The sequence below is a fragment of the Dioscorea cayenensis genome, chromosome 18, assembly GCF_009730915.1.
Source record: "Dioscorea cayenensis subsp. rotundata cultivar TDr96_F1 chromosome 18, TDr96_F1_v2_PseudoChromosome.rev07_lg8_w22 25.fasta, whole genome shotgun sequence".
NCBI classification, from domain to species: domain Eukaryota; kingdom Viridiplantae; phylum Streptophyta; class Magnoliopsida; order Dioscoreales; family Dioscoreaceae; genus Dioscorea; species Dioscorea cayenensis.
Window position 1 is genome coordinate 8,893,234 of NC_052488.1, and position 15,361 is coordinate 8,908,594.

A 15,361-nucleotide genomic window follows, 5' to 3' on the forward strand; every position below is an offset into this window, starting at 1 on the left:
ATGCATGAAATTTTTTTTTATAATATATAAAATATGGAAAACATAGACTGGATCTATAACTTGTACCTAAGAAATATAAATTTTTTTCTTTCAAATTATTAGATTAGTTTTTTTAAATTGTTGTGATTGGCTAAGTTGTTAATACCGTTGTTCCACTGGTGTTTTATATTTTCCTAAATCACAATAAATGAACATTTAAGTCTTGTTAATTAGTTATGTTCGTCTCAGACCTGTGCAACCTTTATATGATGTTTGCCTTCGTACTTTTTGGGTTACCTAGTGATCTGTTTTGCTTTGTAAAGATTTAAGTGACCATGTGTATCACTTAGTATGTACGGGATGAACAACAGCAAGCTAATCTTCAGATCTCTAGAAGAGCATTACGTGCTACAGACTGCATAGCGAGTGGGTTATTTCCTCACCTTTTCCTTGTCCATTTAGGTTTTTAAAATTTTGGTGGTTTACCGATATCAGATTCTGAGAATGTTCAAAATTTGGATCTTTCACACCCATTTTTTGTGTGAGGATTTACTTGTTTAGAATATCTATTAATGCATAAAAAAGGAAATCATTATTTTATTTGGCATATAAAGGATATACTTTTTTCCTTATTTCGATCTTTGGCTTTTTATTTTCTGTTACCCTGTTTGTCAAATGTATCCATTTTTTCACTACAAAGCTTTATCTATATTAGCCTTTTTTGAATAACTAATGAAGTATGGTATATGTTCAACCATCGAGGGCACATAACTGTATAATGTGATAGTATCTAGGCATATATGAATTATTATTTTGCTTGAACCAAAGCAGTTGTTTGTTTTTCATAACTATGATTTGGCATTGGGCTTTATATTTCATAGGTTTCCCATTTATATTAAGTCTTTTTTTTTCCTTACAGTACAACGATAATAATGGAAATCCCTACTCAGATGTTTATTGGCTTGCTGCTTTGGTCCAATCAATTGGTGAACTTGAATTTTGCCAGCAGGTTTGTTGATTGTTTATTAGCTACTCTAAAGCTTTGAATTTGTTTAATTATTATTGGTTTGACTGATTTTTTTATTTTCTTTTAATTTTTCTTATAACTTTTCATTTTCACTCACCTACTTGCATCGCAAACTTCTTGTTAACCATTTTGTCTGCCACTGTATAATTACTAGATGAATGGATGCCTCCACACAATTACATTCACCATGAACAGCAATTTCTTTTCCCTGCTTAGTTTTAAAACTTCAAATTAGTTGGCCATATGGGCAAGACATGACAATTTAAATATAGCTATAAACTTCAGCTAAATTAAACATATCTAATAATGGTGGTAGGGTTTCAAGTAAGACACATTTTTTAATTGAAGATCAAACAGATTTCTACATGGGCAAGTGCACTTTTTTCTAGTTTTGTTTAATTTTTTAATTTTTCTTTTTGTTGATTGATTAACTGCTTTGTGATGTCAATTGTCAATTCTTTAGACGTCAAATTTCAACAAACTAGTAAACGGAGGATTTTTGGAGGAAGGACCAGGAAGGACCAGGATTTTTGGAGCTAGGTCCTATGTACATTCATATTTCTGCCGAAACTCATCTTCTAGGGACATTATAAAACCTTATAACTAATTTCTTACTTTAGAATTTTCTACAAAGTTAACTCGCGTTCACTAGCTACAGGTTTTACAAATTAGATTACATAAATCAGATGGGTGTTATGTGCTTTAGTATTCAGTCTAGCCTCACCTACCGGGAACATGCTATTTTTGTCAATAAAGATTACTATAATATCATAAGAACTTTTTTAAGTGATTTTTTCTTTGAATTGCCTGCAAAGTTAATTTGGATTTTCAAGTAAATTGCCTGGCAGATTATCAAAAGTTTACTCTAGCATGTTTTGTAATTGTACGTATTGGATTAGATGCAGACAAACTAGATAAAATGACTCCTTTTTTTTCCCTTCTAACTGACCCTTCTCTTTCTTCTGCTTAACCAACACTTTTTTCTTTCTTTAGATCTTCCCTTATTGTTTCGTCACCCAGTTGTGGGAGTGCAACCTATGGTGTGTCTCATCAGCTCAGCATAGGGTAATGTAGTTCCATGCTAGCATAGCCCATGCCTTGAAAAGGTTGATCTAGCATGGGGCAAAGTTCTTACCTATCTGGGTTGATGTAGGATGGGTGTGGAGAATACAAAATTCAATTTATGACACTTGCTGTAGGATTTCGAGTAAAGTTTGAGCAAAAGATTTGTGATAAAATCGATTTGGAGGTGAAAAATCAATTTATAGGTCTGATGTTTTGATCGAAAACCAATCTCTAGCAACTCTCTCAAAATGATTCCTCCAAACAGTAGAAGAACAAAGTCGAAAAGTCAGTAGAAAATAGGTTAAAAATAATGATGGAAAATCTTAAATTTGAAAAATCTGTAGGAAAAATTCTGAAAGAAAAAAGGCTTGGAAGAAGCAGAATTTAGTTGCAATTTACATTTGGTTGAAACTGAAAAAGCAATTCCTCATAACATTTCTTGAAACTGCTCTAATAGCTAGATAAAATCTAGTATTCACCATTTTTAAGATCTAGGATGTTTGAATGGTGTAAAAGGCTGTTCAAAATGAGTAATTTCATTCAAAAACTTGAAGAAATGCTGACTTTTTGGTGCATGGTTTACTTCTAATGTGGTTGGTTGAGATTGATGTCTGGTTAGAGTTTAAATCTTTCACCCAAAAAGAAGAAGAAGCAGTGACATCTTGAAACTTTTAGCTAGTAAAGCTTAAGAAATCTAATTTACTTCTTGAGATTTAGATAGTCATTAAATCCTTTTGATATAAGGAAAAAGGATAGGGTTTGTGGTATATTGGTATGAATTAGTTCTCTTTAGAATTTAAATTCACAAAATGTCCTCATAAACATGACTTTTATGTTTTTTGTGTAGGGTTAAAATCTTTAACCAAAAGAGAATGAACTTTGTGGTTTTTTGTTGTTGTGGGTCATTTTGGTAAATTATGATGTAAATTACTTTAGTAAAAATAGCATGGCAGGCCAGCCTATTTAGCTAGCAAGCCATTACAGGTTATTTTTCGTATTGCCTGGAGTAACTTGACTAAGTATCATGCTTTGTCAGTCCATAGATTCTTGACAAGCTGAGTAGCATGCAGCAGGCTGTTAGAATGAGGCTATATGGAATATAGAGAGAATGAAGAGAGGAAGAATGATATGAAGAGTGATGTTCATGTAGTGATGTATACAAGTATATATAGACACAAGAAGTAAAAGGCTATATAGTAATGGGCTCTTTAACACCCCGCTTCAAACTCAAGGTGGATTAGGATGATCTGAGACACAGAGTTTGAGAAGATGGAATCGATGTTGTTCTCGAGTTTGGGCCTTGGTGAAGAAATCAGCAACTTGAGACTCAGACGGCACATACTGCAGAGCAATGGTCGATTGCTGACAATGTGAACGTGTGAAAAATGCATCAACACCAATATGTTTGGTTAATTCATGCTTCACGGGGTCATTGGCAATCTGTATAGCACCAGTGTTGTCACAAAGAAGAGGAGTGGGAGTATTACATGAGACACCAAATTCAGCCAGCAACCAACGAAGCCATACAATTTCAGATGTGGTAGTAGCAAGTGCCCAAGTTCGCCTCAAGATTAGAACGTGACATCTGCAGATCGCTTTCTTGGACTTCCATGCAAGAAGAGAGTGCCAAGAAATATGCAATAACCAGATGATGGACCGACGATCAACGTGGTCACTCGCCCAAGTGGAATCCGAGTAAGCGTGAAGTCAGGGCGGACTAGAATGAGCATAAAAGCAGACGCCGTGATGTCGTCCCCCTTAGATAACGCAACACGCAAGTAAATGACCATAGTGGATCGAAGTAGGAGTACTAACGAATCGGCTCAAGACATGAACGAGCATGAGCAATATCCGCCCGGTAACGGTAAGATAGACAAGGCTGCCCACAATATGACGATAACGAGAAGGATCCTCTAGTGGTGTGCCATCTGTAGGTCGAAGCTGAACATGAAGCTCCATAGGGGTGGCGGCAGTCCGTAAATCAGTAAGGCCAGAGCGTATAATGAGGTCCTGAATATATCGATGTTGAGAAAGATAGTAACCATCATCTGTAGAAGTCACCTCAATCCCCAGAAAATAGCTGAGAGGTCCTAAATCAGACATCATAAACTGCTGGCTGAGACGTTGCTTCACAAAAACAATATACTCCATATCATCACCAGTAATCAACATATCATCAACATAAAGCAAAAGCAAAGTGCGACCACGCTGAGAGGTATGAATGAATAATGCAGGATCATGATCACTGGGCAAGAAACTAGCTGCACGCACCACAGAACTAAATCGCTCAAACCAAGCACGTGGAGCTTGCTTGAGACCATAGAGAGCTCGACGAAGGCGACAAACATAACCTTTAGATGTCTCAATGCCAGGGGGTGGGTGCATGTATACCTCGTGTAAATCACCGTGAAGAAAAGCATTCTTCACATCCATCTGAGAGATAGTCCAAGAGCGAGCAGCCCGACAGCGAATCGAGTGCGAATCGTAGTCGGATGAGCCACGGGGAGCAAAAAGTCTCATCATAATCACGACCATGTGCCTGCTGAAAACCACGAGCCACGAGGCGAGCCTTATAGCGTTCCACTGAACCATCAGACTTTGTCTTGACCTTGTACACCCACTTGCATGTAATTGGAGTGGCGTGAGCAGGTAGAGGAACAATATCCCAAGTGCCCGTCTTTTCCAGAGCTGAAAGCTCCTCAGACATAGCCAACTGCCACTCATGGATACTAGCTGCCTCCTGATAAGTGTTGGGCTCATATACCGCACCAGCAATAGGAAAACCATATCTGTCAGGTGCAGAAATAGTACTACGATCACGAAGGTCATACCAAGACGTTGAGGCAGGTAAAAGACCATCGACGACGCATCGCTGGTACTGCGGCAAGTATCAGAAGGAATAGGAATAGGGAGTTGAGGATCTTGGGGAACTTTAGGCCTACGACGATAGTGAAAAGGAAAGGTGTCAGGAGCTGAGGATGACGGTATAGCGGAAGATGGATCTGAAGGTGGAACAAGAGATGAAGAAGGAACAACAGGAGACTCTATAGTAGGAACTAAGTCCAAAGGAGAAAGTCGAAGAAACGAAATAGACTCTAGGAAAGGAGAGGAAAAGGGAGGTCGAGTAGCTAAAGAGTAGAAATAAGGACGACTCTCGTCAAAAGTGACATCACGAGATATGCGAATGCGACGAGCAGAAGGGTCATAGCAACGATAACCCTTATGTTCAAGACTATACCCAAGAAAGACACTCAATCGATTGAGCTGTTAACTTAGTACGTTCACGAGGTGCAAGTAAGACATAACAGACACAACCAAAGACCCGAAGATGATTATAACGAAGAGGAGAGCCAAACAAGATTTCTCCAGGACATTTACCCTGAAGAGAAGATGATGGTTGCATGTTAATGAGATAAACCGATGTGGAAACCGCCTCGACCCGAAATGCGAGGGAACAAAAAGACGAAATTAGGGAGAGTCCGAGCGGGCCTCAATCATGTGACGATGTTTACGTTCAGCAATCCCATTCTGCTGATGAGCACCAGGACAAGAAAGTTGAGGAAGAGTACCCTCAGATGAGAGAAATTGACGAAAAAAACGAGAGACGGATACTCTCCCCGTAATCGAATGAAAAATACGAATGGCAGTAGAAAACTGAGTGTGAACCATGCTAGCAAATGACTGATAGATGGATAACAATTGAGATCGATGTTTCATGAAGTAGACCCAGGTATATCTAGAGTAATCATCAATGAAAATGACATAATACTTGTGACCACCTTTGGAAGTAAAAGGCGCAGGACCCCAAACATCAGAATGAACTAAATCAAAAAGACGACTAGACTTAGAGATGCTTGCAGAATATGGCAGATGTACTTGCTTGCCAAGCTTACAACCCGAACAATGAAAACCAACATCAATAGACACAGGACCCAGGACACCTTGATGAACTAAGGAGGACAAACGTGAGCCACATAGATGACCTAGGCGATGATGCCACTGTGGAAAGGTAGCAGAAGCAGGAAAAGCAGATCCTTGAACATGGATCGTAGAAGCAGGATCTGTGGATAGCGTAGGCATGGTAGAAGGAAGAGGAAGAGAAAGACGATCTAGAACGTAGAGTCCGTGAGAACCACTGCGGCGATGGCCAGTACCAATCACAGCTTTGGTCCGACGGTCCTGCACATAGCAAGAAGAATCATCAAACCCAACAAAACAGTGAAGGTTGGTAAGCTGACCAACAGACATAAGATTCATAGACAGCTGAGGAACGAGGGACACATCAAGAACAGTAAATCGAGAAGTAGAAAGAATCCCTTGATGTGAAACAGAACAAGAAGTTCCATCAGCGGTCTGAATATACGTACCATCAGGAGCAGGTTTGCAGGATGAAAGCTGAGAATCATCGTAGGTCATGTGAAAAGAAGCCCCTGAGTCTAAAACCCAAGAAGAAGTAGTAGTACTTGAGGCTGACATTGAGGCAGCGGATCCAGATGTACGGACGGGAGGATCAGAAGAAGCCCCAGGAGCAACTCCGCGACGAGATCCAGAGGAGCGCCTGATCCGAAACTCAGCAAGCTGCTCAGGATGCAACTTGAAGTAGTGCTGAGCACGATGACCTGTCTTCTTGCAATGGGTGCAGGTGATAGAGTCAACAGAAGGACTCTTAATCACCGCAGGCCGATGAGAAGCTGCCAAAACAGTGTGTGAGATCACTGGAGTAGTGGCAAGAGCACGAAGACGTGTCTCCTCAGCAATCAAGGCGGCAAGTGCTTCAGCAAAGGTCGGAAGAGGATTACGTCCAAGAAGTCGAACGCAGCACGGGCTCAAACTCGGAGCGGAGGCGCATCACAAAGCCCGAAACATGAGGTTTTGTTGCTCATGTTTTTCTTTTGCAGCACAATTCTTGCAACCAGAGCATCCCTTTGGCACCATAGCATCCAATTGACCAGATACACGAGTGAATACCGTGTAGAATTCCTCCACTGATAGATCCTGTTGTTGAAGACTATGCAGGTTTTGTAGTAGGGAGAACCGGAGTGCCTCACTGGTGTGTAGATAACGTTGTTGAAGATAGTCCCAAATTTCTTTTGCTGATAAATGATCAATAAAGCTCATCCTGATGGAAACGTCAGTACTCATGCACAAGATAGCCATGACACGATCATCGGCAACCCGCCAAGCCTTGACACCAGCTGCAGTAGTCGTCGCCTCATCAGGAGGATCGTCAAGTAGATGAGAGGCTAGACCAATTGATCGCAAGAGCATGCGTACTGAAAATGCCCACTCACGATAATTTTGACCGTTAAGTCTAATGTCGATGTGAGGAAGAGCACCACTGCCAATAATCGGGTCAGAGGACTGAACTGGGATCGACATTTTTTTCTAACATCGCGCACAATTATCGCTTTTTATGTTACTCGTGCCATGTCATCAGTATATCGGTATCGTGCATCATCATCGTGAGTTGTCACTATGTGTCGGTATCGTGCATATCATCGTCGTGCCGTCATCTGTATCGGATGCGTGCACATCATCGTGTGTGTCGATCGTGCGCATCATCATCGTGCACGTCACTGTGTGTCGGTGCTTTGAAGAAGGAGAAGAGGACCGGCGGCAACTTGAGGAAGGAGAAGACCGGCGGCGACTTGAGAAAGAAGGTCGGCGTCTTGAGGGAGGCCGACAACTTTAGGATGGGAAAATACCGACGACTTGACGGAGGCCGGCGGAGATGACCGGAGAAGATGACGATGATGACCGGTGAGAAAGAGAAGGGTCGGCTTCTTGAGGGAGGCCAACAAGTTGACGGAGAAGGCCGGCGGAGATGACCGGAGAAGATGACGATGATGACCGGCGAAGATGACCGGAGTTAAATTTCTAAACCCTCTCTGATACCATGTTAGAATGAGGCTATATGGAATATAGAGAGAATGAAGAGAGGAAGAATGATATGAAGAGTGATGTTCATGTAGTGATGTATACAAGTATATATAGGCACAAGAAGTAAAAGGCTATATAGTAATGGGCTCTTTAACACAGGCTACATGTATTGCCTTGTCGTGCAGGTTTGTGATGGGTTCATGCATTTGCTGTCATGGACTTCACAAGCACTTGTCCTGACACGGCCAATGAGTCCTCTCTATCCCTGCTCTGTGTGGTTTATCTTGAGTACTGCCATGCTGTCCTGCTTGTGGCACTGCTCTCCCTTAACTTTATAACTCTTTTTGATTTACCTTGCTTGCCTTTTGCTGATGCCTGAAACAAATCTGGAAGCATAACACATTTTCAGAAGGTTAAAACAAAAATTAAGTAGTTTTGGAAAATGGAATTATACAGCTATAGGTTATTTGTCTAAAAAATTGAATCTATCTGGTGCGTTATGTGCAGGAAAAGCTGAGTATGTCAACTGTGTTTTGATTTTTTAGTATTATGTGCGGGAAAAGCTGAGTATGTCACGTGTGTATGAATTTTTTTTTATTTTTTTAAATTTTTTTTTCTATAAGAGAATGTCCTTGGTCTAGAAGTATCTTGGGGCCATCTCTGATGATTCATTTGCTTCAAAATGTTTTACAAATATTTCTTTGTAGCAAAACAATGTTTTAGAAATGTTAATCTATGATGTCTCTAATTTCCATGCATAGCTATTTACTAAACTTCCTAAAATGATTATGGCTATGAATTAAGGCACTAAACCAAAGTGCATAGCAATGTAGTGTTGGTTTGTTTAGTCCAAAATCTTATTTGATTCAGTCTTTGTTTTTTCCTTTGGTATCTGTTTCTAAAGTTGTTTTCCTGTAGAAATATTAATTTCAACTCATTGGGAACTTACCAATTAGACCATGCTTGATTAACATGGTCCATTTGTTGGGACATGGTTAATTGCTCACAGAATCTGGAATCTTATATACTAAATGATTGAAATTAGGCAGTAAAAATAGTTTTACTTTTTTGTTCTTTGTTCTAAAGCAAACAACTGTCTGAAAGAAGAAATATCAGTTACAATGGCTGGTTTTTGCTTTATCCGTTAAACTATTTTCTTTAGTGATCTGTGATCCCTAATTCCAAGAATCTTTCACCCTGAGAAGGTGGTCTATGAACATCTTAAAAGGTTGGTACTCGAAGAGTAGCATTCTGATCTTGCATTGCAACTACGTTTCTTAGATGAGTTCTTCCCTCTTAATAGCCTTAATGGTCACTGATCTATTGAATGAATGCCCTCAAGCATCATATATGGTTCATTGAGCTTAAGAAGAGCTTCATTTGTCTTTTTTACTGCTGAAATTTTTTGTTCAGATTCCACCTCTTTGTTATAATTTTATACAAAGAGGAACTTGGCTGCTTGTTGATCATAATGGAGAGAGGCCATGGCCCTATTTATGTTCACCTTATGAGGAATGTCATACATCAATTTTCCTTGGACAATGACATGGCAAATCTCAAAATAGATTATCTATGTTTGAAGGCCTCGGAAATTTAAAGTATTAATAATGACATAACTGAGAGTATCTTAAAGAGTTTATTTGTTTTTTCTCCCAAACTCTCTTGAGTTTACTTGGAATCCAAAAGTAAATTTCTACTAAGCAACAAAGCATGCAAGGATTTGATTCGAGTTGCTAGTACTGTGTTAGATCTTGGTCAAGGCCCAATTTAGTACTGACTGTTGATTCCACCTTTTGTTTTGTAAACTGAAGATGACTTGTTCTTGGTGTTTGTCAATTCAACTTGTCCTTTATGCAAATAAAACACAAGAATTTGGCTGCCAGACCGAAAACTGTTGCAGTTTATTGATGCTTTTCCTATTACTGTATAGTCCTTACAGGCTTACATGGAAAAATTGGTTTTAGTTTTTTCTTCTCCATATTTTTTTTTCTCAGGGTATACTTCTACTACCGTCTCTTCTGAAGCGAATTGATCGGCTGCTGCAGTTTGACAGGTGCTGAATAGTTATGCCACTATAATTTGCTTAGCAAAATTTTTTTCTTCTTTTTTTTAACAAAAATATTATTTCTTTTGCTTCTTTCAAGTCTAATGCCCAGTCACAATGGAATCCTGACGGTGAGTTGCATTCGAGCTCTCACCAGAATTGCACTCAAGTTGTCAGCTTCTGTTCCTGTTGTATGTAGCCTTTGCCCAGCTTATATATCATTGTTTGTTACAATGTCTTTTCTTTAAGAATTATTTTTTTTCTTTTTTGCTGCAGGATCATGTTTATGGGTTCATTAAACCTTTTAGAAATTCTGAAAAAACTCCATGGAAAGTTAAAATTGAAGCTAGCAGGGCTTTGCTTGATCTAGAGTTTTACTTCAAAGGTCTTGATGCAGCTCTAACTTTGTTCATAAGGTTCTTAGAGGAAGAGCCATCTGTGCGAGGTATGGCATTGCTCACGGTCTTTGGTTTTATTAATTTTATGTCCTTTTTTATTAAAGTTAAGATGCAGGTGAGGTGAAGTTGGCCACACATGTGATGCATTTGTGTCAACTAAATGTTGAATCTGAATTTCGCAATGGCATAGCAAGTCCTACCCTTCTCGCTCTGCTTCACCTACTAGCAAGTAAAAAGGCATTCAACAATGTTTTCCTTCGACACCACTTATTCAGCATTTTGCAAATTGTTGCTGGAAGGTTAGGGTTTTCCATAATTATTATTAGTTATATATTCATAATTTTTAATGTCACTTGGTAGTTAACATGATTTCTTTTGCTCAACTACTGATTTTTGGAATCCTTTTTTTTAGCAATTAGTGTATTTGGATATCTTGCTTGTGGCTTCCAAAATTTTTAGTTATGAGACAATATAAAATAATTATGTTTTTGCCCTTATTACTAATTAATAAGTATGTTGGCTGACATGGAGGTCAACACATCAAGTCTTTGGTCTCATCCATGTCACCACTACTTTAGCTGCTGCCTTCCCGCTGTTGTTTCCCCCATTCTCTTCTGTGATCCTTCTTTTCTTCTTCCCACCCTCGTCTTCCCTTTTCTTGATTTTCCTTTATATCTCTCTTTTATCACTGATTGATTACTATGACCAGGCACCACACCACTATCCCAATATATGCTATTGATGTTTTTTAGTTTTATCATGTATATATTTTTAATTGTGGTTAAACTTTAAACTTATCCTTTTCAAACCGGATGAGCACTATCAATTTTGGTGAATAAAATTTGGTGCAAGGCTTAAACGATCAACTTTGGCCAAGGACCAAGTGGTATATTGGTATTCGGGTTTCCGTTAGAACTTTCACAAGTGGTGAGAGTTTGAATATCAGATGAGAGCACATTTTTGGGAGTGTGAGCAGTGGTTGTGTGCAGGTGGTCTCAAGTGCCCACGAGTGCACGGGCCTTGCCCCCACTTGCTCCGCCGAGGCTTGTGCACAGCCATGCCTTTCTTAGCGGCTTAGCTGCTCATCTTGTGAAAAAGCCCAGAAAGTGGAAAATGTGGGTTTTCTTTATCAAATAGAGCATGGGTTTTCATAATTGACAATAATGGAGTATGCCTTTCGCAAAAAAATTAACTAGTACACTATCGACTTAAATTCACACTAGTTTGGTCACTAGGCCTCCTATACTCATCCAAGTTCTTTGCATTTGACAGCTTATTTAGTAATGAAAACTTACTTGAACTTTGAATATTAAAGTCTGATTTGTTATGTTCTCAGGTCACCAACCCTTTATGTTCCCAAAATTCCAGCACATTCTATGATGGATTCAGACTTCTACACCAATTACATCAGACCTGCCCTCTTGAGACTAGGCATATCAAGGCACCAGGAGCCACTGGCTGATGCACCCAGTGATGGCCCCTCACTTGCAGATCCTGTGAAAGACATAGATACGGTTTCTAACTGTAGCGAAAGGAGTGCTGTCCTGAAACTTAGGATATCAAGACCTCAGGAACCTCAAGCTGATACATCTACACTGTCTGATGCTCGACCAGTCACAGAAGCACTCAAAGATGCTGATAATATTTCTAACTGCAGTGAGAAGAGTGCCTCTCTAAAACTAAAGATACCTCAGGGACTTGCCACTGAGACACCAAACATTTCTGATGCGCCACCAATTCCAGAAGCTACCAAGAACACTGATACTGGTTCTAATTGCAGTGAGAAAAGAGCTCATATCTTGAAAATTAAGGTGAAGCAGCCTGCATCATCCAGTAAAGCAGACGATGCTGATTATCCAAAGGACCACTTGCATGGTGGACAAAATGGAACTGATTTGGGTCCCTGCAGTTCTGTGTCTGTAGATGCCCCTGCAAGAGTAGGTGACAATGAGCCATCACATGCCAACAATACAAATGTTGAAGAGGTGAACTCTTCTCATGATCCCGAATCAAGGATGTCTGCAAGCATTGGCAGTGCAAAATTAGTAAATATTGATGAGGTTGGCAAGGAGTTACAGTGCACAGCGGATTCAAGAAATACAATGGCTCACCGGAGTGATGATCAACTATCGCCAATGGTCAATACAAATGTAGGGGAGACGGTTATTGAGGAAAGTTCTTTCCTAAAAATATCTTCAAATCTGACAGGTGATGGTGGACTCACGGCAGTTATTGATAATCCAGAGGGAGAGCAGAAAGAAAAGAAAACAAAGAAAGATAAAGATAAGAAAAAGAAACGTGAGGACAAGGCTCACATCGACGATCCTTCTTATTTGGAGCATAAGCGTCAGAAAAAAGAAAAGAAAAGAATGGAGAAAGAGTTAGTAAAGATGCAGAAGAGAGAAGCAAGATTGTCACTTGATTTGCAGAATCCGGGTCGATCTACAGATCTAGAAGGAAATTCTTATGCAGAAGAGTCAAGGAGAGGGGAAGAAGCTATTGAACAGAATATTCCGAGAAGTGATACTTTGCAAGTTAGTTTCCCCACAAAAATTAAAATTAAACTCAAAGGTAAGAACATCAGTGGCACTTAGTTGGAACACAAAAATCATGGTTGTAATGTGTATAGTTTGGCTGTAGATGCCATTTATATAGTTAGCTTTTTTTGGCTTTTTGTCATTTTTTCTTTTAGTTAGGCCGGGAACTGTGTATTGACCATTATTTTTACCATATGAGCTTTATGCAAGAATTTTACCATGGCTTTACTGTCATAGAGATCCACTGTGTGTATTTGTGTTTTTGGCGATTAATTTTCTCAATGAATTCCTTTTGTCGGTGTTTACCAGAAGGAAAATTTAAATAGGTTTAGGGTCAGTTTTAAATCGGGCATTCCATTCAAGGCTTTACATATTCATTCCTTGTATTCAGTCTGATTCTTTAGGCCGGCACATTGATTCCTAGTATTCTTTTTGATTCCTTTTGGCGGATATGTTGATTCCCTGTATTCAGTTTCAGAGGTTTGGTGTTTTTAATGTGCATACTGAAACGCTCTATTCGTTTTGGCTTGCTTGCTAAACTCTCTTCTATACCAAGACAACTTTGATCAATTCTACTCTTTCATCCATTCCCAGTTACTATATGTCAGTTTATCCTATCTCTGAGTTAGTGATTTTGGATGTCAATAAGGCTATTAAAAGTTTCTTTTGGCATAAGGGGGGCAATGGAAAAGGTATTCACGCTGTGGCTTGGAGGAATATAATCGATTCTAAATCTGAAGGGGGTCTTTTGATTCGTAATCTCTCAATTGCAAAGCACTCTCTTATGAGTAAACATGTTGTCAAATATTTAAACAAGTGTGATGCTATTTGGGTTGATATCCTGCACTTCAAATATGGTAAAATTAATTTTTGGAAGGATTCTTTGCCTCCCAACTGTTCTATGTTTTTCAGGGGTGTTTGTATTTCTGCATCATTTTTAAAGGCCAACTTTTGGATCAAATCTGTTAATCCTTCTTATACTTCTTTGGTGTTTTGAAATCCCTCTGGTTTTCAAACCTACATTTGTTAATATTGATTATGCTTTTAGTTCTATTTATCTGAATGACCTATTGGTTGGGAGTAATTGGGATTTCGGTATGTTGAGCCACATTTTTGGCAGTGCTCTTACTCTTATTGCTAGTAATTTGGGTACCATTAACTGTAATATTCAAAATCTTTGGGTATGGTACCCCATGACTCACAAAACCAATCTTGCTTCCAACGTTTATCATTTGCTGAATCGAAATGGGGTGGATTCTAATCCTTGGACACGGTGGAAGAAGATTTGGGTTGTTAAAACTGCTCCGCGGGTAAAACATTTTCTTTGGTTGGTTTTCAAAGGCCCTCTTGCTATTTATGAGTATCTCCATTCTTTAAATCTTGGCCCTAAGACTATGTGTTTGCTTTGCGGCCTTCAATATGAAAGTTCTGAACACCTCTTATTCAACTGCATCAAAGCTCAACTGTGTTTGGAATCATGCTGGTTATCTGACTGGCAATCTTTTCTCATTCCCTGGTGGCATCTCAGCTGGAAACTGACTAACGAATCATTACACACCCGCGTTTTCCAAATCTATTATTATAGCAGTCGCTTGGCATATTTGGAAAGCCCGCCAAACCTTTCAATTATTACTCAAAGAGCTATCAGTTTTGCCAAAGATCATTATCATGCCAATGACCTGAATTTGGGAAGGAAGCTACTGTTGAACAATTTCACTGATGACGCTGGCCTTTTCCTGTTCTATTCTTCTACCTGGAGCGTCTCCACTAATCTGGCTCCCGGAGTTGGCTTCTTTGTTGTAGATTAAAACTATGATATCGTTTTTGCAAGATGCAGCCCCCTCTCATCTTGCAACAAATTGGATGCTGACCTTCAAGCCTTAGTCTTTGCCTAGCGATCCATCATGAATGAAAATTTATCTGTTCAGCACATTTTCAGTTCTAGCTCTGATTTCAATAATCTTATCCACTCTGATGATCCAACTTGCATCTGGCGCTACACGCATTGGATTAACACGTTGAAGCACCTGCTCGTGGCCACTAGGAGTCCTCATATTCATGTTATCCCGAGTCATTGGTCTGCGTTATAAGTTAGCCTCTCATGCTTCCACTTTGCATGACATATCCCTCTTTCATCTTGGGAGAGACCTTCCTAGATGTCTTACGAAATGTTTTAGATCGTTTGGTTTTAAACTCAATTGATGTAATCTTTTTTTCTTCTTGTCTATAGTTTTTGTTCTTAATAAATTCAACCGTTGGGCTCCTTCAAAAAAACTCTTCTATGCCGCTGCTTTTAAACTTCAAATCCTCATTGGTATAGTCTAGGCATATCTCTTGGCCTTAGTGCAAAGGGATCATGATGGTGCACAAGAATTTTCACTTCCTCTAATAATTAATAAAAGAATGATAACTATTTGATATTATTGAATGT

The 15,361-nt window shown here is 39.3% G+C and overlaps 1 protein-coding gene across 1 annotated transcript; it reads left to right on the plus strand.

The window, feature by feature from the left end:
* Positions 1–814: 814 nt before the first annotated feature.
* Positions 815–13,164, plus strand: LOC120281999 (transcription initiation factor TFIID subunit 2-like). Its single transcript, XM_039288705.1, has 6 exons — positions 815–988; positions 9,946–10,004; positions 10,096–10,186; positions 10,272–10,440; positions 10,509–10,692; positions 11,730–13,164. Exons 1-6 carry the CDS (start codon positions 830–832, stop codon positions 12,985–12,987), a joined length of 1,920 nt encoding a protein of 639 aa, XP_039144639.1. The 5' UTR covers positions 815–829; the 3' UTR covers positions 12,988–13,164.
* Positions 13,165–15,361: the final 2,197 nt, after the last annotated feature.